The following is a 27424-nucleotide window of genomic DNA, read 5'->3' on the forward strand; positions in this document are numbered from 1 at the left end:
CCAGGTTTAGAAAGCATTAAAACACTGGGTGAGGAATTTCAATCAATCCTTAACACTTACTTGAAATTCATGAAGATTGGCTATTAAAAAAAAAGAGGAGCACCACAAATCTGATTCTCAACCAACATTTACACAAGCCTGGCTTCCAGCAGTAGCCCATTTAGAGCAAAAGCCAATAATAATTTTGCCTCCACTCCTGAGCGGGTGCTCAGCTTGTAGCTTCAGACTGTTTTAAAACTAATAGACTGCTGTCCACTTGAAGCAACCTGTATGCTTCGCACCTGGGGATGTGACAAACCATTTTGGACGTGGATGGACAAAGGGAAAACATGCAGTCACGAACCAGCTTTACAACACAAATATAGCACAATATATTAAAACATGTCTGCCTCCATACACCCTTCAAAGGCATTAGAGATCCCAACATAAAACAAACCACTAATCACCTGGAATAGTCACTCCTTTGACATCAAGGGGCGTAATTTGCTCCAACAGCAGAATTTGCCAACAACTGCTGTTACATCCGATCCACGCCACTTTGTTCAGTGGCACTCTGAACAGGGAGGCAAACAGGGAGAAAAGTTAAGGCATGAGCTTCGTTGAATTTCCCAAATCACCCTGGGGATGGTGTGTGGGTGGGTTGGGAGTGCATGGTGAGGCTAGCCAGCTATAAACCAGTGCCTCTCAAACATTTTACTTCTACGACCCTATTTTGAGGCTTGAAAGTTGGCACAACCTCAGAGCAGAGGCCAGGAGGACAGGCGTACAGCTGTTATAAACTTTGCCAGAACTCCATAGCAGCCATCAATGCCTCACAGCTTGCAATACCAAAAGTTCAGATCACTTTCAGGGAGTTTGAATCTTGCCATGGCAGAGGGTTAAATTTGGATTTAGTAATTTAAAAAAGATCATTTAATTAAGAGCCTCATGGTGACTATTAAGTCTTCGTCAATTGTCAGGGAACAAGCCATCTGGTTTACCAATGTCCTTTAGGGAAAGAAACTTCCATCCTATCCAGTCTGGCCTGTGACTCTAGACTCTCAGCCATGTGGTTGACCCTTAGCTGCCTCCTGAGTAATTAGGCATGGGCAATAAAAGTGCTGGCCGGCCAGCCAGCAATGCCCACATCCTGCGAATGCATTAAAAAACCTTCTGTCCCATCTCCCACTTTGGGAAACAGAGTTTTAGACAGAAGACCAGCGTGGAAAAATCCATTGTAAATTCACAGCTGTTCTGTTTTCAGATACATTTTCTTCATATTGAGAACGTACCAAACATTTTGCATTCACATTTGTAACAGAGATGCTACCAGTATTAAGCACATTCAAAAACAGTACAAACAATCCCCACCCACTGACAGAAACCAAGGTTCCTCAGGTTGAATTCCTATTCTGTGGCAAGTTAGATTCTGCAACAGGGATTTAGCCACAGAATTCCTCAGTCATTATCAGTATCCTCAACCACTTCAATTAAAAGGCAAGAGAATGTGGACATGAGCTGGGAACCAAATCAAGTTAGCTGCAGTTCCAATCTGAAGCTCATGGCTGAGGATGAACCAAAGACCAAGTAGTTAAAGGGGTTAACAATGCTACTCACAAAGCAATGTGCAATTCAGTTTAAAGTAAAGGTGAAAATTGGGAAAAGAGAAAAAAAAACTTCAGTGAAACCAGGCTGAAAAGATGTCCAAACAGCACATCAATCAGCGTACTGTTCTGCAAATGAGAGATCTGAAGTTTATTACAGCGCTGGCATCTAAGAATATGACCCAACTCAATGAGTCATTAAAACAGATTTTATTGCACCATTACCAGTGGCAAGGTCAGTGCAAGCACTATAGAGTAAACACTCTCAATCCAGTCCGTTTTTTATTTGTACAAGGCACATGGACATTCCAACAAGGCCTGCATCTATTCTGCATTCCCAACTACTTTTGACAAGATGAACTACCGCAATATATGGTAAAGTACTGACTTTGCTGTTAGGTTGGAAACAAGATTTACAAAAGTGATGCACTGAGCACAGGGAGCCAGTGTAGTTCTGTGACAGATGAACAGGATTCCGTGCCACAGAAGTGGAGAAGTTAGAATTCAATTTGTGACAGTGGGGTGGGAGTGGAGGCCAGAATGAGAATTCAAGCAAAAGGGAGGTTGGATAAGGACGAAACCATTGATGCATTTCAGTGGCAGAGGCAAAAGACGATCTCAATGATGATCACCGAGGTTCAGAGTCCTCCTTGAAATTGATAAAGACAGATTTCACTTTGTCTAGAGATAGTAGGAACTGCAGATGCTGGAGAATCCAAGACAACAAGGTGCAGAGCTGGATGTCTAGTTCAGCCTCAGCAAGTGGCCACATAGAGGAATGGAAGCAGTGGCAAGGAAGTTTGTATCAACAACTGAAAACAATTTTCACGGTGAGATAGAGATTCCCTCATCCAAAAGTACCAAAATATCAGTAGAGGCAGGATTTGCAGCATTGAAAGCTGCTGTATCTCTCATATCTACTTCACACAAGTCAAATAGTAAGTGCTTGATATCAAGTTGCTGTAGGAACCACAGGAGCTTATCTAAACATAAAAGACTGCATGAAGGTTCTGCGCCAGAGATGGATGGAGAGAATGTACAGGGAGCTGACAGACCATTTTAATGCCCATAGCAAATCAGCCATAAAATTAATTATTTATCAAATCTTTCCACTTGCTCTGAAGCATAGACTCATTGAAAGAACAGATCACAAAACACAGCTAAGAATTTACAAAACACACTTACTATTCCACTAAAGACCACTAAAACATTGAGTGAAAAATTAGAATTAATATAAAAATGAGGAAGGCCATTTGTACCGATCTTGATCAGAGTTAACCCAGAAACAACCAGTGTACCACTGCACATATTATCCTCTTCAATCCTTATCTGCTTTAAAAGGTATTTCTACATCTACAGATTACTTGTGGCACCTTTGCTTCCCTTCCATGTGCAGCCACGCATTTATCTGTATTAATTTCATTTATTGTCATTCTGCTCATTTACAAACTTCAAACAATACCAAAAATTGTCTTGAAAAGTTTGCATCTCAAACAAAAATGTTTCCAGTGCTTTGCCCAAAATAAGTCACAAACTGCTAAATGTTGGAAATAACAACAGTTGAGATGCTACTGCAGAGCCTTCTCCATGTCACTGCATCAACTGCTTGGCTATGAAACAAATTACACCCAAATGACTCATCGGAAACTGCATCATTGGTATAGAATACTGCTCATGAATACTGTGAGCTAAACTTCAATTTCTTCATCTTCTGAAACAATCTCTCCCAGCCATTTCTCTTAACACTCCCATTTCTCTCAACTCTCGATTACTAGACTTTTACCCATGCAGCCAGTTTTTCCAGTATCTCCAAACTATTTTGCTATTCTACCACCTTTTCTCAACAGTCTGATAGTTTTTTGTCTTTGACACTTCCACTTGGCATTATACATCAGCATTCAAAACTGTATACTCAAAATGGCTTATTGCTGGTTGGGCTAGCATTTAGTGCCTATCTTTCATAGTTCAGGGCCAATTTCCTTCTGTAAAGGACATTCGTGAACCTGATGACATTGAAATGACCATTTACATGGCTGCCATTGGGCCAGCTTTGGTTTAATTCCAGATGTTTATTGAATTCAAGTGGTACCATAGTAGAATTCAAACCCAGTGTCAAGAACATTATACTCAGGTTCTGGATTACTAGTCTAGTGAAATTACCACAATGCCACCACATGCTCAGAGAGGAAATATATAGACAAGATTTTCAAAACTTCATTCACGTAACGTCACCATAGCTAATACAATCAGCATTTAAGGATGATCCTTAGTTGGCCGCAGGGATGGAGAGCTGCCTTCTTGAAAAGCTGCGACCGTAGGGTGCAAGCACAACCTTTTGGCTATTAGGTTCGGATTTCCAAGTCAGAATAATGTGTAACTTAGAGGAACCTGATTCTGTGTATGATGCCTTTGTTCTACCAGGTTGCAAAAATTTCAGGTTTGGAAAAGGTTATGAAAAAAGTATTGGCAGCGGCTGCAACTTCTAGATAGTGTGCCAGTGGTGGAGAGAATTGATGGCTAATATTCTAGATGGATCCTCATTAATCCAAGGAAGTCAACAGCAATCTATCATACACCTAATACATAGATTGTGGATTGTGTCTGGAAGTTAGGTGTTACAAGTAACACCTCTTTGTGGTGGATGCCAATTCACAGGATATTAATGGCATTACTATTGCTGAATCCCTTGCCAATGAAGAAAAAAGTAGTTGTTGGCAGGTATATGAACACTAGTTGCCTTTTAGCAGCTCACACCAAATTGTGTTCAGGTCATGCTGCATACAGGCATAGACAGTTACATAAATCAGGTTGTAGACTTGCCCGCTGAGCCAGTGTGTTTGACTGCAGACGTTTCGTCACCCTTCTAGGTAACATCATCAGTGCGCCTCTGGTAAAGCATTGGTGTTATGTCCCATTTGCTATTTATGCGCCTCGGTTTGCTGGGGTGATTGGCATCACTTCTGGTTGTGTTTCTCAGTAGTTTGTATTATTGGGTCCAGTTCAATGTGTTTGTTGACAGAGTTCCTGTTGGAAGGCCAGGCCTCCAGGAATTCTGTTTGGCTTGTGCTACTATGGATGTGTTGTCCCAGTCAAGTGTGTGTCCTTCTTTGTCAGTGTATACTGAGACCAGTGAGAACTGGTCATGTCTCTTGGTGGCTAGTTGGTGTTCGTGTATCCTAATTCACAAACAAAATTTGCTGGAAAAGCTCAGCAGGTCTGGTAGCATCATCTGTGAAGGAAAAAAAAATAAAGTTAACGTCAAGTGATTTTTTCTTCAGAGATTCTGCCAGACCTGCTCAGCTTTTCCAGCAAATTCTGTTTTTGTTCCTGATTGACAGTATGCACAGTTCTTTTGGTTTTTAAGGACACGAATTCGACTGGAACAACATATCCATAATAGCACAAGCCAAACAGAGACATGCCAGGGAATTCCTGGAGGCCTGGCATTCCAACCGGAACGCTAAACACATTGAAATGGACCCATATACAAACCGCTGAAAAACAGACCCAGAAGTGATGCCAACCACCTCAGCAAACTGAGGCATATAAATAACAAGCTGGACAGAACACCAATGCTTCACTGGAGGTGCAGTGATGTTGTTATTACCTGGCAGGGTCACGAAACGTCTGCAATCAAACACACCAGCTCAGTGAGCAAGTCTACATCCTCATCCACAACCCAAGCTACAAAATCTTCTCAAAAGCTTTGAGTTACATAATCAATTGTGGTACAAATCAAACATCATGCAATCAGTGAATGGAACTTTACAATACAGGGGAGGTTGTTGAAGCAGTTGAAAACACTTGGACCTAAGAAACTATCGGAAACATTGCTCAGATGTCCTGCAGCTGGAATGATTGGATTTTAATGACTATACAACTAATGATCCACAGAGAAGTTATTTTCTTTCCCACCATTTCTCTCGCTCACCCATTTATAGTTTGACAGAGTGTTGATAGTATGGGCACATTTCAAAAGTATATTGACATAATGACCATCGACATAATAGCATCAAAATGGGTTGTTGTGTAAGTAGCCAATGGCCCAGAACTGAAAAAAAAAATTGAAGGTCTATATCTGTTAATGCAATTCAGTCGCTGGTTAGGTTTTGCAATAATTGATATCACTGACGTTCACTACAAAAACTATGCACAGAAGACGACAGTATGGAGCTGGAGGAACACAGCAGGCCAGGCAGCATCAGAGGAGCAGAAAAGTTGTTACAACTTGTGACCCTTCTTCAGAAATGGGGAGGGGGAAGGGAGCTGGGAAATAGATAGAGAGAGGAGGGGTGGGGCTGGAGAGAGGTAGGTGGGGTGGTGAAAGGTTGAATGCAAGTAGGGGACAGTAGAGATTGGTCGGCGGGAAAGGTAAGGCGGATGGGTGGGGAAGATGATGGACAGGTTGTGTCAGGTCAAGGAGGCAAGGATGAGATGGAGGCTTGGATGTGGGATGAGGCTAGGGGTGGGGAGATTTTAAAACTGGGTGAAATCCACGTTAAAGCCATCGGGCTGTAGGCTTCCGAGATGGGATATGAAGAGTTGCTCCTCCAGTTTGCATGTGGCATCACTGTGGCACTGCAGGAGGCCCAGGATAGACACGTCATCAAGGGAGTGGGAGGGGGAAATTAAAATGGTTGGCGACTGGAAGGTGTTGTCGTTTGTCATGTACAGAGCACAGATGCTCCATGAAATGGTCCCAGAGTCTCTGACTCCAGCATCCGCAGTGCTTGCCATCTGAGGTACCGAAGGAGGTTTTGATCAGATTTTAAACAGCACTCACTTCAACATAAAACATGCAATCATGAAGGTTACAGTGTATTTGAACTACTTACTTATACAAGGCTGTTTTGCAAAACTACAACACAATCTGTAGTTTGCATAAGGTCTGTGTTTACAAACAAGTAATTTGAAACTTAAGTTCTGTTTGAGATGTTTTAATCCAAATAACTTCGAGTGGTAGATCTGTAGTGCCGACAAAAAACACCAGTTACTTTTTAATCATATTGAAATGTTATTTTATATTACAAGTGGAATCCAAAGCCTTTTCTTTCATACTGGCAATGGAAAAGCAGCAGTTTCATGGCATCTTTGGTAATCTTGTTTTATCAGGAATGCATGTATTTGATAGGCCTGGGGAAGAAAAGGGCAGAAAATGGCAGCTCTAAAGCCTAGAATATTTTCCCTCTAATGGAAGAAAGAGAGGGTAGTAAAATATGGTTTCATACCAGTATGATGTCTTAATCATGTCCTGACAGGAGAGGCTGCTCTATAGGAGAGAAATCTAGCACTTTCCTACATATGGTGAGTCAGATCCACAACAGCAAGGGCCAGGATCACAGTGCACTCTAGAAGTGAACAAATGGAGACATCAGACAAGAGGACTGAGCTCAGCTGCGACAATCCCCCAGTGAACACCCCTGGCTCAATCACAGCTGAGTACACTGCCAGCATCTGCTGCCAAAGATCAGCAGCAAGGTATCAGAGTGCAGCCAGCTCAGCAGAGTTGTTGCTTTTAAATCAAACCGATGGGAGAGGATTGGCTAGGGAGAGAAATCATCTTCACTAGCAATATTCCCCCACTGGATTAAAAACAAAATTTCTAGGCTAGATGAATATTTACAGCTACATCATGGAATGTTGGTTAAAACTGCAGGATTTTGCTATACCCAAGCCAAAAAAAAACATGGCCTGGAAAATAGTGCACAAAGACATCCAATTGCAAGCTAGAAGCCAATAAATTGTGACTTTAAATAGCACATACAGTACAAACTTCCTAACTTTTGAGAAAGGAAAGGTGAACACAGCGAGGGTTATTCTGAAGAAACAAGGTGCAATTTCAAAGCAGAGAAAGCAATAATATTAAAGTAGAGCTGCCTGGTCCAAACTGCCATAGAAGAGCCCTTCACTTTTTAAACTTATTAGTGCTGGTGCAAATATCTACTAGCTCCTTGCTCGAAGCCAAGTAAATATACACATTTCCCAGGGTGGCAAGTTAGAAAATATGTAGATACCCACAACTTCACTCTCCTTGTTAAAAGACAATATTCTTGTGAAACAGAACACACATACCAAGTCAGGGTAGGGCTGGTATAGATTTTTTTCTTAAAACCTGTATGGATTTGTAATTTGCTTTATGAGTTTGTGTTTCCTTGTTAACTTCCTCCCATCCCCCAACCCATATTTAATGTGCTGTGATTTTCAGATGCAATACCCGAAAACTTAATGCTTAACATTACCATTCTTCAAGTTCTTTTGGAATGGGACTTACAGATCTTTCTAAGCAGGATGGAACTCGTTTTGTTTTAAAACATCAAAGCCATTGGCTGAACAACACAGCATAGGAATACATGAAAGAAAACGGTGTACAACTACACAGTATCCTGCTGCCAAGAACTTATGCTATTATATAGTGGGAGTAAATTTACTGCAGATGCTGTAATCGCTACCGAAAACAAATGCTGGGGATCACAGCAGGTCTAACATTGAGTCTAGAGGACACTTCACGTCAGCTCTGACGAAGAGTCATCTAGACTCAAAGTTAACTTGCTCACTCTCCATGGATGCTGTCTGACCCGCTGTGATCTCCAGTATTTGTTGTTTTCAGTACTGTTATAGTGGGACTTGAACCTGCTGGTCCAGAAATAGGGACACACTCTCTGCACCACAATAGCCCTAAATGAGATATTTTAGTCAGCCTATTCAGACATGTTGTCACACAAATCTAGAGAGTAAGTGATACTTGAAACCAAGGCTTCTGGGTGTAGGGGCAAGACATCTACTAAGGCGGCAATGCTACCACTGTGCCACAAAAAGCCCTTTAATATACTTGCGCCATTCCTCCTCCTTCCCAACCCAATCACCATCCCTCCAACCCAACACACGCCTCCCCAATCCCAAAAGCACACAAACAAAATTCTCCACGCAAAACTGGGATGAGGGTTAGCAGAGCAATAATTAACCTTAAAAAAACTTCCATGATCATGATTAACATGATACACAAAATGAACACACCCACAGTTTATATCCTAGGGGGAAAACGTAGTTTTGGAAGGTCTGATCAGAGTAATGCTGTATTTCCAGAGCTTTGAATTCAAGAGACCAATGGAATGGAACGTGAAAATGCTTACTCACTCTGATGAGTTACTTACTTTAAGACCACAGTGAAGAAAACAAGCATGTTTGCCCAAAACTCCACCGTGGCAACTGAAGTTACAACAATTTCTATCAAAGCTTATAGACAGTTAAGCAAACTCAAAAAAAATGCAGCTACCATCTGCTGCAGAGGTATTACTTCACAAGCACAAATGTCTGCCATCCAAATGGATACAAAGCAACATACAGGATGCTTGTGCTGTTACATCATTGATTTGTGTAGAGTTTTTTTTGAGAGTTCAGAAAATTGTCTGGTGTCACAGAATTGTGTTAGTTTCAGCAGCAAACATATCAGACAGGTTGTCGCTACTCCTAAGAGGCAATCAGCATCAGCACTGGGTTCGTTCCATATTCATGCAAACATAAATACATGTATGCGCATGTTGGGGGAGGGGGTTCTTTTGAAAAGAAAAAAGTAGACCACAACATACTTCAAATATTCACTGGTTTTAATAAATCGCAACCAGTCCATAAAAACCAAAAGAATGGCCAGATGCTGTAAATCAGAGACAAAAATAGAAACTGCTGTAAAAGCTCAGGTCTGGCAGTTCTGAGGAAGGGTCACTTGACCCAAAACGTTAACTCTGGTTTCTCTCCACAGATGCTGCCAGACCTGCTGAGATTTTCCAGCAGTTTCTATTTTTGTTACATACTTAGGTTGAAGAGATTTACACTCATGAGTAACTAAATGTAAATTTAAGTTCCTTGTAGGTGCCCTCAGAACCTGTACTCCTAACAGAGTCCTAGGTCCAATGGGGGGAAAAAAGTGCTGAAAGCAACATGACAAAGGCTGTAACAAGGCTGAGAAAATCTAGTATAGAGCAGTTTAAGAATTACACTGAAATACTGCATCTTATTAAAATTGCTCAGCACAAGAGTTAATTAAAGATCCCTGATGTGCACAACTTTGATGCTTGAAGACAAGACAAAACAAGTCAAACTTTGCAGGCTGTCATGTTCCGTGAAAAAAAAGTCCAAAGCCATGACAGTATGCAGAAAATGCCACATCGCCACAGGTTAAGGAAATAGAAGCAACAAGACCTAGCAATGTTGAAAACAGCAGCCTCATTCCTGTTCCTCCCTCTTCCTGACAGTTAGTTGGTAGTATTCCAGAGGTTTCATCCAATTTCCTCTCAAGGAGCAGCTGACTTCCGCAATCCCTTGCTGTTGTTTCAATCAGAAATATTTACTCCAAAACAATTATAAAATCAACAACCTTTGCATCCAATCAATTATCAATGCACCATTAACTTTATGAAGCTCCACATAAAAGGTAACAAGACATGATAAAGAGCTGCAATACTTCTGTGTTCAAAAGAATAAAGCTTGACAGGATAGCAGAGGCTCAATGATTGCTTTAAAATTGTTGCTGGCATTTAGTTCTTGTTGCTTTCCTAACCCCACCCAAAACATACGCAAGGAAGAAAAAATTCAACCACTTAATGTCATTCATGGATCTCAGCCAGAGCAACCATTTCAAAAGTGCAACAGTTAACCCCAATCCAAAAAAATAGCATGGAAGATGACAGAGAACCCATCACACCTGTCCCTTGAGAAAGGCTGTCCAGAAGGATATATAATGCTTGTGGCCTCTCTATTTAAAATAACAGCTGAAGCAAAATTTTAAATCAGACCCAGATTAAAATCTGCCTGACACTCAGCAATTACGAACACTGGATGCATAAAGACTTTGTACAAATATGTATAATTTAATTCCCAGACATGCACAAATCAAAAGACCACAATTTTGCTTGTTAGAAGTACTTCTTTTAAAATATAACCAGGCCAACAAACAAGATGCCTTGATGCTTTGCAACTGCAGGATGGTACTAAAAACAAGGTTCATTTCAGTGTCAGAAGCCAAGTATTGGTATTGCTGCTAGCAACTGATAAGCTCTTCAAGCACAAAAAAAATTCTGAGTTGTCTTTGAAGGAGAGAGAGCTGATGGGGAGCACTGTAATTCTCCATGTCTATTTTGTAATCCTCATTCAGAACCTTAGGATGGAGCTCATACGATTAGTCTCAAACCCGGAACTAGTAGCACTGTCAAGTAGGCAAGAGTGAATCGGGTACATAGAAATAAACTGCTTGTCTTTTAAATAAGTGAACCAAAAAGGAGAAATATTTCAAGAAGCTACTAGCATTACTTAATATTAGAGTCAACCTTTAAATATACCCTGTAGATCTGCTTCAGATTGTAATTAAACAGTTCACTCCCAGAAATCACAACCCCTTTACAGGTAAAAGGTGGTCCTCTGGGCAATCTTAACTGAATCAATCAAAATTCCAACATCTTACCATTGCAGCACCCAATCATGCTGGAGACTGTACTTCGACAATTTGCTAAATTAATGGTGGTAAACAATTCCTTAACACCAATTCTAAATTTCTCTTACTAGTTTGAACCCATGTCACCCTTTCTACTTTCAAATTAAAAGTATTATTTCAGGCTTTTTCTCTCAATTGGACAACTTGCAATTATATAGCACCATTAACAGGGAGTGTCCCACAGGAGTACAATCAAACAAAATGTGGCACATACGGTGTCACTAGAAAAGACTTGATCATGAATTTAAGAATTTCCTAAATGAAGAGAAGGTACAGTGGTTTAGGGAAGGAATTCTAGAGCATAGGGCCCTGGCAGTTGATGTCCCACAATTGACAGCTGTCGCCATGAAACTTAGGGATGCCAAGAGACCTTGACTATAGTGTAGATATTTGCAACCCAATCTGTAAGGTATTCCTGTGATTGCTCTTTTTTTTAAATAAATGTTCACGGGATGAGGGTGTCGCTGGCTAGGCAGCAGTTATTGCCCATCCCAAATTGCCCAGGGGACAGTGAAGAGTCAACCACATTGCTGTAGGTCTGCAGTCACAGTAGGCCAGACCAGGTAAGGATGGCAGTTTCCTTCCCTAAAGACATTAGTGAACCTGATGGGTTTTTTCAACAATCGACAATGGATTCATGCTCATCATTTGACTCTTAATTCCAGGTGCTTTACTGAGTTCAAATTCCACCATCTGCCTTGGCAGGATTCGAAAGCAGGTTCCTAGAACATGATCTGGGTCTCTAGATTAAAAGTCCAGCGATAATTAAACTAGGCCATTGCCTCCCCATTTTTCCTGGCTCAAAACAAAAACAAAAAAGTAGTATCCCCAGTCTTCTGTCATAACAGGCCCAGCCGTCAGGGTCAGCTTCATGAACTTTCTCTGCACTGCCTTTAGGGCTGGAGTTTCACTGACTATAACTGAACCCCATATACGAGGGGCAGCGTAATCAGTGCATTAGACAATTTTAATATCACAACCCTGATTGTATGCTTTTAACTGTCTATTGCATTCATTAATTTATAGCCTACATTAACTGAACACATGTTGAATGTCGATGAGGCCTAGATGTTTTCCAGCTTCATCTATAACCTCTCAACGCACTTCATGGAATGTGTGCTGCCCATTTTTCATCCCCACATGATGCATTTTCTATTTGCCAGCATTGAAGTTCATTTGATCAGTGTATCTCCAGTAATGACATTTCCTCCGCATGTACAAAGTCATCTCAGGAGCACACAACAGCTTATCCTTCGCAATCATCTGTTCGCTTGCCACCATACTGTCCTTCATGTGTGTGGTCAACTTCCACTAGCATAGAAAAATCAACCCATCAACTCATTCAACTCCATGAGTTCAATGTTTGGGGAATATGTCAGAGCTCGTTGCACCATATTAAATGGAAATATACAGGCCATACAAATGCCAGTGTTCATTCTTGCAAAATCATGCAAGAGGGTCAGCAGCAGATGGTGACAGATGTGGACAGTCTTAGCAATTGATAGATTACAGGATTTACAACTTTTGGTGAAATCAGAGTAGCATAATGTACTGATGGATAGGTGTCAAACAAGCACTCATGGCAGGAAGAGAAGGTTAAGGAGTGGAATTTCTAACGAATTGAACTGGATGTCTTTTATTATAAAGGAAGATATTCCTGTTCATCAATAATTCACATGGGGCAGACAGGGTGAAGGATGAAATGGGAAAAATTAAAACGCAGCATTCCCTGCTGAAAACATCCTTCTGGTGAGCTAGAGTCCCAACATGCGGAAAATACGTAACCTTTAAAATCAGAGGACCAGCACACAACAACACAACGCATACAACAGCTTTGGGTGGGCTCTTGTGGCGCAGTGTAGTGTCCCTATTTCTGCGCCAGAAATCTGCAATGAACGTGTTATATCAAACCAAATGATCATGTTAGTGAAGCAGCATGTAAATTTCCCCAAGTTTGAAAAGCTCTTCAACAGCCAAATTCAACACAGAATGCAGTCAGAAACTAAGGGATAATTTATTTACTTCTTCCTGACTGTGCTAGTGAGTCAATTATAACAAAGTCCACTTTTCTAGCAGGATGATTCACTTCAATAGCAATTATGAAACTTCACCAGTAGAGTAGAACAATGAAGTCAGAGATAACGTCCCAAATTTGATCTACAGGCTCCGTGCTACCCTTGATCCCTTCAGTGGAGTAAAGAGAAAATAGCCCAGCTTTTCTGTTGTCAATTGCTATCCAATGACCCTCTAGAATTCTCTCAAAATCCATTTTGCTAACATCCAAAATGAAAATAATGGCAGAGAAAACAACCAAATACAACTGAGGTCTCTTCACCAGTTTGGTGAAAAACCCATTATAATTCATATTACATGAATGACGATATGGATGGTGGTCACTACCCAAGGCAAGGTATCAACATATCAGCACCTTTAAAGACAGAAGATTTTATTTATTTCTCTAAAGTTACATAGCCTTCACACTATTCCACCTGATCCAATACTCCCTTAAGTAAGCAATTATCTACCTCATAACTAATTTGCAAGCCTAGTGGTTGTGACTTCACTAGGGTAGGACTGTGGAAAAACACTTGCTCGTGATATTGAAATAAAATCAGGACTCTGGAAAAAAACTGTCCCCCTGCCATCAACTTCCACCATAAAGCAAAAAGAAAAACTGAACACTCCCTAAACACCCTTCCCTGGGGCAAGTTAAAACGATCATGACTGCAGCATGCAATAACCAACAGATCAGGCAAAGAGATTCGTACCATTGTTGCAGAAAAGCCATAAGCAAAATAGAAAATGAAATCAGAAGGGCTAGATAAGGCTTCAGCATGCAATGGGGTAGCAACTCAGCACCAGTGCTGTGCCATGAGAAACAATACAGGAGGCAGCCAATTAACCTGTGCTTACTGCTACTGGCTGAATAAGAACATTGAAAGAACTCCCTGCTCACTGTGCATTGCATGAACTATTGAATGGGTAGAGATAACAAGGTGTAGAGCTGGATGAACACAGCAGGCCAAGCAGCATCAGAGGTGCAGGAAGGCTGACAGTTCGGGCCTAGAATGAGTATCTTTGCTTATTGCTTTTTGAGAGCATAGCTAGGAGTCTTCAAATTGTTGCACAAACCTAAACCAGCAGCCTTTTACACCTACTGTCAGGTTAATATGTTAAAGGGTTTGTAGCTGACCAAAGTCTGAAAGGAGCAAACAAATAAGTCCATATAAAATGGGGTGTGTTATAATATAAATATACAAACACATAAAAAAGGGTGGGAAATAATGCAATGAATGTGGAGTTCATCCACCTATGTCACTCTGATGTCACTTTTACAGTTTCATTTTTATTAAGTTGATCACACATTCATCTCAGTCCTAAATGGTTTACCCGTATCTTCAGAGTAACCACTGATTCTCAAGTCTGTGGTCATTGGTAATGGCCATTCTGCATTTATCCTGTCCAGTTCTTTTAGAACATTCTAGGTTAAGAGATACACCCCTCATTATTCTGATCTCCAATGAATAGAGTTCTAACCAATCCAGTCTCTCTGCACGTGTCCGTCCTGCCTTCCTAGGAATCAGCCTAGTAAAGATTTGTTGCACTCCCTCCATAACCAGAGCATCCTTCCTCAGACAAGCAAACCAAAACTGCACATAGTATTCTAGATGTGGCTCACATTGGAGCAAGACATCCCTACTCCTGTACTCAAATTCTCACACAATGAAAGCCAACATACCGTGTACCTTCTTCACTTCCTGCTACATCTGCATGCTTATTTTCAGCAACTGGTGTTTAATGACACCCAGGTCTCATTCTACCTCTCACTTTCCAACGTATCACCATTCAGATCGAAATCTTCCTTCCTGCCTTCAGTACCACATACTTGTCAAGACACTCCCTGGAATATTTTGTTAGTTTAAAGGTTCTGTATAAATCTAAAGTGCTGGATGTTACACCATTTAGAAACTTCAGCCAGTCCAGAAATCTGTTGCATCAATGCCTATCCAATAAAAGGCAATGGAAGAAAAAGATCTGTGATTACAAAGAAATTTCCACCAACACAAAACATTCAAAAATGTTTAAAGCCAATTATGTATTTATGATTAACAAGATACATGCCCAGAATCAGTTAAAGGATGAATACTGGCCAGTACACCTTGCACTTCTTCAAATAATGATATAGGACCTTCAAGACACCCCAGAGGATGGATGGAGCTCTGGTTTAAACTGAAAACATGTGAAATATCACATCTCAGTAACGCACTGAAGGACGAGCCTGCATTGTGTGCTCAAATCTCTGGAACTTGAACCTAAAACTGTCTGACTTAGCCACAAACACTACTACTGAGGTAAGCCTGACACCTATGACATCCAGCACACTGAACATGTTTGTCCACGTTTAATAAATTGTACTAGCTGGCCCAATTCCCAAATTCAAGCTTGTCTTCCTGATTCTTGGCCTAGTGTTTAAAAGTTGATCCATAGCCTCACCTTAACTTTACAATTGTACCAGCATTATTCACTGGACTCGGGATTGCTGTTCATCAGTCAATGATAAATCAGTTACTACCCTCCTATCTTGTACAATTCTCTTGAAAACCACTGCCTTCATTTTTATTTGGAACAGAAATTCAACCACCACTTGAAATTTTCTCCCATTCCATCCTTGTTCATTGTAAAGCAAATGCACAGGGTTTGGTGTGCGTGTCCACGGGTGTCAATACGATCTTACTGAATGGCAAAGAGGGCTCTCAGGGTCCAGTGACTTACTTGTGCTCGTAAGCTTCTTTCACACCAAATATAATTTTACAAATACAAGCATAACATGGCAGATTATTTATCAAAATAGCTTACAGTGTACATGAATAAAACAAAACTAAATGAGAAGAGCAAATGAGAACAGCAAAATATTTACCAGCAATGGGAGACGCTGGATGTCAATTTTATATTAGATAATGTATTCCTTGCCCATGTTCAATAAAGCTCCCAAAGAAGCAGTCATACCGTGTTGTGTTTATATTACCGAATCACTTACATTGGAAGCAATTACGTCACCAGCAGCAATACAGAAGAAAATGCTTTCAAGTCACGTACCCCCTAGCCATTTTGTAAGCATGATTCTTGCCTCAAATGCTTAGGCACCCTACAAACTGAATTAGAGAAACAAGGTAGCTGCTATAGACACCAGCCTCATTGTTGTGCTGCAGCTGACACTAATACTGCGATGCAGTAAGGGCCTATAAACATTCAAACTCGGAACCAAGGCACAAATCTTGTCGCTTCATTAGATTTTTCCCTGTCTTGAGTATCTCCGAAAGAAGAAAGAGTTCCAAAGCAGATCTAGACTAGCTGCAGGCAAAGCAAAAACAAAAAAAATCATAGTGCAAAAGCAGAATACAAATTATGCCAAATGTCCATATTTTAAGCCTTCTGTGGGAAAAAAAGTGGATGGGATCAGTGCCAACAATTTTTAATCTCGCATTTTGGCAGTGCTCTGAATGTTCACTGAAAACAAAATGCTTCAGTTAAAGAAAATGCACATTCCCTTCTCTGACTAGCCTGAGGCAAGATACTTGCGGTATTAATGATCCAACATCACAAAAGAGAACCTTGCTCAGGCAACTACTTTTCTGAAGACATCCTTCCAGTCAGCAAGCGTGACCCTGAGCTTCCGGTTGCTTGCCATTTTAATCCTGCCTCCATCCCATTCTGACCTCAGCCTCCTACACTGTTCCACTTAGAAACTGTTAAATCTCAACTTCTTCCATGTTTGATAAATCGAGAATTAACTAGAAAAATTAACACCAACCTCTCTCTCATACTACCTGCCCAGAGTATTGCCAGCACTTTGTTGATTTTAAATTTTTCCCCTTTATCTTATTCATCAGCTTGCTGCAGTTTTCAGTTTCTACTGAAACTGTATCCCTTTTTAGAATTGAATTCCTCTAGGTCAAAGTCAGCAGTGCCTTCAGACGTACTGGAGTTCCATGCCACAGGTGGCAGTTGTGTCTTCAGCTGGTTAAGCTCTAGAACTCCCTCCTTAAAACTCTCACCTCCTTTAAAATGCTCATTAAAATTTACTTCCAACTGTGTTTTGGGTCATCTGTCCTAACATCACTATGATTTAGATCAGATTATGTTCAATAACACTCCTGTGAAGTGGTCTGGGATGTTTCCTTCTTGAAATGCACTTATAACTGCAAATTATTGTTTGAGAAAGCCCCTCAAACCTCCACCGCTAAATTTGCTCTTAGCTCAGTAACAGCACTGTGGCCTTACTGAGCCCAGAATTCTCTATAGCAGATCAGCTCCATCACAAGAACAATTAAAGGATAGACAAATGCTGGCCTAGTCAGTGATGTTCAGTTAGCTAAGTTGGCTGGACAGTTGGTTTGCAATGCAGAGTGATGTCAGAAGTGCAATTCCCACACCAGCTGAAGTTTCTCAACATATCACCCCTTGCCTGGGCTGTGGTGACCCTCAGATTAAACTCGCCAGTTATCTCTCAAGTGAGCAGCTATATGGTCTGCTAGGACAATGGCAACTTCACACATTTCACATGTTATATGCCAAAAGTATTTCAATGCTTGTAAATCTCTCAGGACATCCTGAAATAATAAAAGGTGCTATATAAATGCAAGCCTTCAAGAAAGATGTATCGCCGGTCCATTCTCAGTCCCCAATTCACTAAGTAAAGCAAAGTTGTATCTAAAATGTGCCAGTTTTCTAACAGTTTGTGGCACAGATTGGTAAAACAGAAGATTTCAGGACAGAATTCAGATACAATGAGTAGCTCGCCGTTGACAGCTCGAAATCATTTGGTTTATTAGTGGTTATGAAATTTCACCCTATTCTAGAGGGTAAGCAATTTTGACTGCACAGCGAAAAATATGCAAGGGTGGGAATTTTATGTATGCTTTTGAACTTCACTTTTTCCTGAAATAATCTCCTTAATGGCTGAGGAAACTACATCTTAGAGCTACAAAGGCAACATCAAAATGATGGTTATACATGGAGCAGCAGTACTTCTATGCCACTGCCCCCTCAAAAATGCAAGAACCGCAAATATTAGAATGCTTGAATTTTTTAAAAAGTGAATATTAGGAATCAGACTTTAAAGAAAGCAGCCATGTAATTGCTGTTCCGTACACTGTAGATCAAAACTAATAAATTAAAAGCATGCTTCAGAGACTACAGCAAGAAACACTAAAAGCAAAAGTCAGGAATCAGTTATAATCTAACCTTTGCCACAGTGAATGAGGATAGTTATAGTGCTTTATTAAATTAAAATAGTCATTTCTGCATTCTAACAATGAAGCTCATTCTGTCCTATGAGTCAGTCATATTTAACTGGTAAATTAAAACCACTTTTAAAAGGACAACAGAAAAGGACAATTCTTATGCTAATATGCAGCAGTTTATGTCCATGTCATCATGACTGCAGAGTTCTTTAGGCTTTTCAGTCAAGCTGCTGCTTAGTGAAGTAAGGGGAGACTAATGGAAACACTGGGCATTCTTTCCAGCTCAAAACAGTACAAACATTTGACAATTGCTGAATAATGTACCATTTTAGAAAGGGAAACAGTGAAAAATATTCATTTCTATTTTCTAACTCAAGGACTGAGTAATTCATACTTGAGGTTTTGCTCAATTTGAGTTTCTTTTCTGAACAGGATTCCCTGGTAAGTAACAGTCAAAATGGGCACCTTCAACTCAAATGAAATATCCCTTCCCAAGGAAGAGAAGGAAGCAGGACAATAGCAAAGAAAGAGGGTAGCTGAAAATATAAACAGATTTACAAGCAGTTTGTGGCACAGATAGGTAAAACAGAAGATTTCAGGACAGACTTCAGATACAATGAGTAGCTCTCTGCTGAGAGCTCACAATCATCCGGTTTATTAGTGGCAACGTAGACTACAACTGGAAGAGCATAACTCGATTGCTGGGATGCAAAGTTAGACAGAATTTCTTAAGTACAGAATAGGAAGAGCAAAGGATTGAAAATGAAGGCAAGAATGTTCAAATCCAGAATGGTGAGTTACGTTTGAAATGCAGAAGAAATCTGGCAAATAAAATGGGACAGTCAGGACACTTCACTGTAGACACAGAGTGCAAGAGGCCCAAAGTAAGAGGTTTAAAACAAGACCACAGAAGCACCTAACATTAGTGACTATGTTAATTCAGAGCAATTCTAAGCCAATCTCTATTCTTCCTCAAACCCCTCTATCCTACAGCAATGAAAATGGCTTTATTAATAAGTACGATTCACATCAATTGGATTTCACAGTAATTAAATTTGTAGCTTTTTAATCATATCATTCCGATGTGTACATAGCATACAGCAGTATACCTTCAGCTAATTACAACACAGCTGCCAGTAAAAGTTTTAAATAAAAAGGTAATTTACGGCATATATGCACAGACTACAATCACTTTTTTTTATTCATTCACAGGATGTGGGCATCACTGGTTAGGCTAGAATATAGTCGCCTATCCCTAGTTGCCCAGAGGGCAGTTGAGATTCAGCCACATTGCAGTGGGTCTAGAGTCACATGTAGACCAGACCAGGTAAGGGCAGCAGATTTCCTTCCCTAAGAAGGACGTTAGTGAATCAGATGGATTTTTCCAAACAATGGATTCATGGTCATTAGACTCTTAATTCCAGATTTTTTTTATTGAATTCTAATTCCACCACCTCCTCCGGTGGGATTCTAACCTGGGTCCCTAGAACATTAGCTGGGTCTCTGCAGTAAGAGTCCAGTGATAATAGCACTAGGCTCCCACCTCCTTTAGATTTCTGCAAGAACATAGGAGGGATTTGCTGCATCATTTGGACTACTGAAAAACTCTCTCCACGCCAGTTTCCATTTCTTATAATCTCAATTCTTGTAAAGTCTCACATATGCTTTGAACTCTGAGGAACACAACAATGCATTTAAGCCCTTTTAGAGACTTTAAAACAGTTACAGAAATTATTAATATTATACAGAAATCATTTACAGAAATTGTCAGAACTGATGGAAAGAAACAAATCAGACCAGCTGTCATACATTCTGGACACCAAACAATCATTAATTTTACAGTACTTTGGAGACAGATTGGTCTGATCTGTTGATGTCTCAGTATTCAGCACAACAAAGAAGCTTGAAAACCACAGAATTGGAAACACAACTCACAGACCTTTTGTATAAAACTTTTACATGCTCTTAGAAATTCAAACATATTGGTCTGTCAATTTAACCATAATAGGGATGACCAATTGCACTCAGATTCTTGCAATTTAAGAAACACACCACTGTAGTTACTTAAACTATTCCAACATTTCAACTTCGTGCAAAAAACAGCTAGCTCATTACCATCACCATCCTCCAGATTTGTTTCTTTTAACCTAACCTATACCTTAATTATAGGTTAACCAAGTTTTACCATATAAAAAAACTTAATCATTCCCTGACAACACAAGCAAATTATGACGACATTGATGTGTTTGGCCATTCCCAAAGCAACAGATCTATAACACAAAACACACCAAAACTGAACTTAGGCATTAGCATCGAATATCCACAACTTATATCAAAAAAAAGTTTCTTTAAAAAAGGTGATTTCCAAAGTTATAGAAATAGAAGTTGCTGGAAAAGCTCAGCAAGTCTAGCAGCAGTGAAGAAGAAAAAAAAATCAGAGTTAACGCTTCAGATCCTGTGACCCTTAAGTTTGAGGAAGGGTGACCGGACCCGAAATATTAACTGATTTTTTTTTCTTCACAGATGCTGCCAGACCTGCTGAGTTTTTCCAGCAGCTTTTGATTTTGTTCCTGATTCACAGCATCCGCAGTTCTTTCGGTTTTTATTGCAAAAAGTTATGTTTGCGAGAAAAAAACCCGAGCTTCTCGACATCAAGCCACGATTCGTTAAAACAAATATTAACAGCGAACTTAGACAGCTGTGAATGCAATAGATCTCGTAAAAGTGCTTCCACCTCAATCTTCAACAGCGATTAGTCTTAAATTCGTGTTTTAATTACTGCACATCCTGCTGCCGAACAAAACTCGACTGGCCACGCCAAACTCCTACTAGCATTACTCCCTACCAACGTGCACACCCATTGAAAAACGTTTTGATCATTCGTTTACCCATCCTCGCCAAAACAAACACACACACACACGGCTGCAGCAAACCCAGATGGATAATTGAAGGGAAGCCTCAGCTGAGCAGCCCCTAGGTGCCACTCGTTCATTGCCATCATTGTCTCTGCATCGCTCTCCTGGTCCCCTCAGTAACTATGCCAACTATCAGGCGCCAACGACAGACCCAGACAATTACAACTATTACCCCCTGACTTCTTCACCCAGACGCCAGGGGATAATTTTAACTCTCTCCCCACACCAGTTCTCACTCCTACTCACCCGGACTCTTGACTTATTTCCTTTATTTTCCAGTCCCCTGTATGTTCCTCGCACTGTAACCGGCTTCGAATGTTCCCTGCCTTCACTCACCGCCACCGGAAGCAACGCCCTAACTGAGTGCGCCTGCGCGGAGCTTGGACACCGCCCACCATACCGTCCCCGTCCTTTCGCCGATTGATAGCCCGGTCGACCAATCGCGGCTTTTCCCCTCATCAGTTTCCAGCAGTCCAAATAAGGAGGTGCTGCGTCCCACTCAGCATTCTGTGCCTCAGGAGGTGTCCTCATTTGGTAACAACTTGGAGTCGAGGTGTATTTCCAAGCGGCTATCTATCTCCCCACCTTCAGCATCCTGGCACATACCCTCAGCAACCCCATCACCATCAAACACAAAATGCACTTTTGTGCCCAACGAATTTTGTCATTATTCTTTCTTTGAGTATCAGCTTTGCCAGCAAAATAACACTTCCCTACTTGCTCTTGAGAAGGGGGTGATGAAACTCTGTAGTCCATGTGGGTGTAAGGACATGCGCAATACTGCTAGGAAGGAGACTAGGATTTTGATCCAGTGGCTGTGAAGGAACAACTAAACAGTTTTGTGTGTTCCGGTGTTCTGAAGAAGAGTCAGCCCGGACTTGCAACGTTACCTCTATTTTTCTCTCTCCACAGATGCCAACAGACCTGCTGATTTTTCTCCAGCATTCTGTGTGTTTGTGAACAGTTTCAAGTTGGGTTGGGCCATGGTTTGGAAGAAAACTTGGAATGTGGTGATATTGAAATACGAACTAACAAGAACCAAGCCACCAAACAATCAAAATTTATAATTATTACTGTTCCCAGTGCTCTGTATGGACTTACTGCCCAGGCCACATACACTAGTTGTGGACTGGTCAAAATAGACATGTTCTCTGCAGGTCCACCTAACTGCCAGAGTGACTACTCCATTTCAGCAGCGAATTCAATTTATGATCGGATGATGGACTGATAGTCACCATTAGAATAATCAAAATATATGGATGAGACCAGGTGATGTCGCTGACTACTTTTGCTTTTTCTTCTTCCCTGCCCCACCCAAACAAATCCTCCTCCCCTGAAGTAGCTCAGTATTGCCAAGGTATGGTTCCATCGGTGTTCCCTAGTACTGTCATTATCTAGACCTGCAAATCAAAGATAGATAAGACTGACAGGCTGGTTGCCGGGTTGTATTCCTCGAGGTTTCATCACGTAACATTCTTCCACAGCTTGAAAATTTATTACAATTAAGCAGCCTGCCAGTCACAGTGAGCAGGATTTGATCAGCTCAGTTGGACATCATTTCTGGTTTCAGGGTTCTTGGATTGATGGTATTATTCACAAACCTTTCAAACATCAGCTGCTATTAGATCCCACCTGGAGTACTGCATTCAGTACCGTGTACCGCTCCTCAGGAAGGAAGGGAAGAGTTTTTGGCCTTATGTGAGGAGCAAAACAACTTTGTCAGAATGATACCAGGACTAAAAAGGGTTAAGTTATTAGGAGTGTAGACTGGGCTCCTGTTCCCTTGTATATATTTGCTTAATGGTGATCTAATGCAAGTCTTTATGATTGAAGTATTTGATCAAGGAGACAAAGGCAACCTTACCCTTTAGTAGGGGAATCCGGAATGGGGACATAACCATAAATTTGGACCTTAGCTGCTCGGAGGTGATACAAAGCATATCTTCCCACACAATCTCGTGGAAACTGTCTTCCCAAAAATCTGGAGGCTGGGGCCAATTGAAATTTCAACACTGAGATTGATAGATTTTTATTAGGCAAGGTTGTTAAGGTTTCCAAACCAAGTGAAGTAGATGCTGTTAAAATACAGACTGATCTAAATGGTAGGTGGGGCATAGAGGCTGAATGGCCTAGTAATGCAAGGGACACTGCCTTACATAGCCTTATCTTAAACTGTAGTGGGGAGGAAAACAAATCAAACTAACAGAACAAGAAGACCAGCAAGACCCGTGCGAAACATTCCTTTAAATCCCAGCACCTACATCAGAAACTCTAGCGTGAACATTGTATCCTCTACTTATGTTCTGTCCACACATGTCCATGAATCTCTTTAAACATTGAACGTAAGATAAACCTCAAAATTTTGCTTCTGATAGATTCAACTTTCCAATATTTAGATACACAATAAATTCCAGCAGACTGCCTGAGACTGTACATTCTTCTGTCTGCCTGAAAAGCCACCTCTTCCAGGGAGCCAATTAAAATATAAACTTGCTGTCATTGGCAAACCATTTCAACAATCATAACCACCAACAAAACCACCATTGTCTTCAATGAGGGGGCGGAGGTTGGGTGGAGGTTTTTTTTCTGTCTTGTTTCTTGTTTTAAAAAGCCTTTTCAGCCAAATGCTGGAGAACAGGATATAAGTTAAAGGGGGTCAGTGTGCTGTGTGATGGTGCAAACTTTTAATAGTCCTTAGGAGATCAATCCTGAAGGGCCATTGACATGGAACATTGACTGTGTTTTTCACTCAATAAATCCCGCCAGATCGATTAAGTATTTTCAGCACTTTATGAGATGAATTCTTGATTCTGGCAGAGGCATGGCAGAGTCAGAAATTCCAGCTGTTTGAGTGAAGGTCATTACAAATAGTCTTAATTCTGACCTCACCTAACAATCAGCACAAACTTTTCTCAAGCCACTGAGCAGAAAAAGGAATGGTAATCCAGGCTGATCACTCTCTCCCAAAACAAAATACACTAAACTTACCTAACAACTATGAGCCAGGATTAGATCTATTATATCGACAACAATACAATAATGTAACTGTAAAGAGCCAGGAACTAATAGCATGTGTTCGAGTGTGAGCACATTCATGGCAGCATGGGAGTGGTAACACATTGATGGTCTAAGCAGTGTTCTGTCCAGAAAAGCAAAGCAGTTAGACAAAGAGCTCACATCTTTCCAAGTCGAAAGTGACTACTTTAAACAACTGGGAACCAAAACACAACCATAACACACAACTACATAACAGGAAATCACATCTGAAACATTATAGAACACACAATACCATCAAGGATGTACCATCTGGACAAAGCAGGAGAGCTAATTTTGAAGTTGATTTGCTTTTTTTTGAGGGGGTATAGTCCTAAGGTTATAGACCAAGAAGCAAAGGAGGATTTATTGATAGCAAAACAGTTCAGGCTTTGGAACATCACTTTGTGGGGTCAAACTGAATTTCATAGTTCAAATGAACCTCAACTGGCATTGATGGATTAAACAATACAATTGGAAGACAATCACCTAGACTTTGCTGGAGCATGCTCTGTGAGCTGATCTTTCTCTCAACCTTCACCTCACAAATGTTTATACTGTAAACTGCTGGAAGTGAGAGCTGTTAACAGCATGGTGGAGACAATAACAACATCAGGGGCCTTCATAAATGACAGGACTAACACTCGTCTCCTTTATTCATTAAGCTTAAGGATTAAGACTGAAGGAAGAAAGTCAAAGAAGAAAATAGATTCAACTAGAATCAAATCAAGTCAAGAACAAGAATTAAAGAGAGAGAAAGGAAGTTTAGATGAAGAAATAAAAAATATTGGGAAGAGTCAGAAAAACAATTCAATTCTTACATTTTTAAAATTTCAAATAATGACCTTGAAGAACAAGACTCCACAGTTTAAATTGTTTTCTTCTTGGGAAGGAGGGGTTGATTGACATTGCAGGAATCTAACTTTCCTCATTAAAAAGTAACAGACCTTCACTTGCTTCAGCAGGTTTAACTGACAGCTAATGGCAGAAATCAGCATTTTTATGAAAGCCATGGGGAATGCTGAAGGAGAGCTGCCTGTTTCTGATGAGGCTAATGGTGGAGTGATGCAAATTATCCAGTGACTTGTGGCAATTTGCAATTCAGGGATGTACCTGCTCACAAGTCGCTGAATGATTGCTGTTAAACACCCCATTACTCTTGGCAACTATCAGATGTGGGATCTGAACTGGGATGAGCTCCCAGCTTTAAGGCTTGTGCCAGTTTTAAGGGTTGTACTTTAAATCCATTCAGGCTCCAGAAATATAATTTGGGATCTACATCAATCCACAAGACTGGCATCCACAAATAAATTATGTCAAATGATCAAAACTATCAATATGGTCAGCATTGTGATGATAGGTAGTGACGATTGATATCAACAATAAGGTCAGATAAGTAAACATCAGCCACTCAAGACAGAATGTTTATAATGACAGCAGCTACTGTATCAGGCCCAGACATTGTTCTTACTAGCTTAGTCTGGGAGTTTATTATGCGTGATGCAAGAGGAGTTGAAGAGCAACTTAAATTACATTGTTGGCACTTGATAACAAAAATTGTTGTATCACTATACTTCAAAAAGGATTGCATGTGTGGAGACTCACTAAGTGGTTCAGTTGATAAAGGATACAATCAAATCATCCAACAGAAAGACCCAGATTTAATTGCCATTCTGTAAAGAATTCACTGAAGAGACAAAAGTTGCTATCCTTGGGCTTAATGCTTCAAGATTTAGGAAGAAAAACCAACCATGGCTTTCCGTTTTGGATGCTATCCATCTACACTTTGATAAATAGTATATTTGTCAGAACATTAGATGAGTGCAGGCTCATCATAGTTGTGATGTGTCCTCTTCCTCATGAATTGTCAAAACAACACAGACTGTTTAGAAAAAGATTTTGCTAGAGGGAGAAGCACTGGAGGGTTGATGATGGCCGTGGAAAACTTACCTTCAAATGCTGGAGCACCTGCAGAGCAGAAGCAGAAAAAAAATACTTTTAAAAGCAACTTAAGTTCTCAGCCTGTGAGGAAAAACCACCATGCAATGTTGCTGAAGCTGTACAAACCAGAAGATTTATCAGTTCATTTCAATGTCTGTCCTGAGTTGATGCCAGATTGGACAGCAATTTGGGAATTACAGTTGGCAGAGGTAACTAACCAACATTCCAACATCTGAGCAGTCTCCATTGGGAACTGTTCATAAATGAATATCTGTTTAGGTCAGCTGTGACAGCCCCTTTACTGACACTGCTCATGCAGATTGACCACTCGGGTGATGTAAAGGCAGGCTGCTGTCATCTTGGAACCATACTCCAACAACAGTCAGACTTTCTAGGAGAAGACACTAGTAACTGGAGTCACGATTTCAAGATTGTCAGCAAGAGATTTGGAGTGAGTTGAGGAGAAATGCCTTTACTCAGAGAGTTGTTAGGATTTGGGATACACTGCCTGGAGGTGCAGTGAAGGCAGATTCCATATGAGGTTTTGAAAGAGAGCTGGATTATATTTGAAAGTGATGAAATTATACAGATGCAGAGATAGGGCTGGAGAATGTCAGTAGCTGGGTAGCTGTTTCTGAGGCCATTACAGACATGATGGGCCGAATGGCTCCCTTCTGTACTGTAAAATTCTAAGAAGGATGCATTTGACAAACAAAATAGTTAATGTATCTCTGCAATGTACTGTAGCTCATTATGTGGAAGTTGGAATGCTGGATTTTTTTTAAAAAGTCATTGACAAATGCTTAGGTTAATCTTGTAATTTCTCTCTAATGCCTGTTCACAACCTGTATATCTCAGTTTATCAAAAATATCCAATTTTTGTCCAGTAATTTCCCAGTAAGGGAGACTGTATCAAACAGCAAGACAGACAGGGCAATAACACAATTTTAAACCATATTATGTGGCTCATGATCGTTACACAGCAGTGACATCAAAAGCATAAAACAAAATTAATTGGTGAAATGTTCCAAAGTGCTTCACAAGGGAAGAATGGACGTTTTAAAAGTTAATTCTTCAGATGTAAGTAATGCTGGGAAGTGATTGATATTGTCAATCCATATTTATACAAGGGTAGCACTGTGGTTAGCACTGCTGCCTCACAGCACCAGGGACCTGGGTTTGATTCCAAAGGTGACTGTCTGTGTAGAGTTTGCATGTTCCTCT

At 40.5% G+C, this 27424-nt stretch overlaps 1 protein-coding gene across 3 annotated transcripts in view; it reads right to left on the reverse strand.

The window, feature by feature from the left end:
- LOC109916125 (coronin-1C-like) overlaps positions 1-27424 on the reverse strand; it is a 165415-nt gene that overhangs the window by 123193 nt on the left and 14798 nt on the right. The window contains exon 1 of one of the 3 annotated variants that reach the window (XM_048611300.1): positions 21473-21772. The exons of 1 other annotated variant lie outside the window; for it this stretch is intronic. In XM_048611300.1, coding sequence (XP_048467257.1) covers positions 21473-21757 — 285 coding nt within the window. In that variant the 5' untranslated portion in view covers positions 21758-21772. Of the gene's footprint in view, positions 1-21472; positions 21773-27424 lie in introns of those variants that run through there. One more of the 3 variants, XM_048611301.1, reaches the window with a different exon arrangement.

Source organism: Rhincodon typus, chromosome 24 (genome assembly GCF_021869965.1).
Source record: "Rhincodon typus isolate 14 chromosome 24, sRhiTyp1.1, whole genome shotgun sequence".
Lineage (NCBI taxonomy): Eukaryota > Metazoa > Chordata > Chondrichthyes > Orectolobiformes > Rhincodontidae > Rhincodon > Rhincodon typus.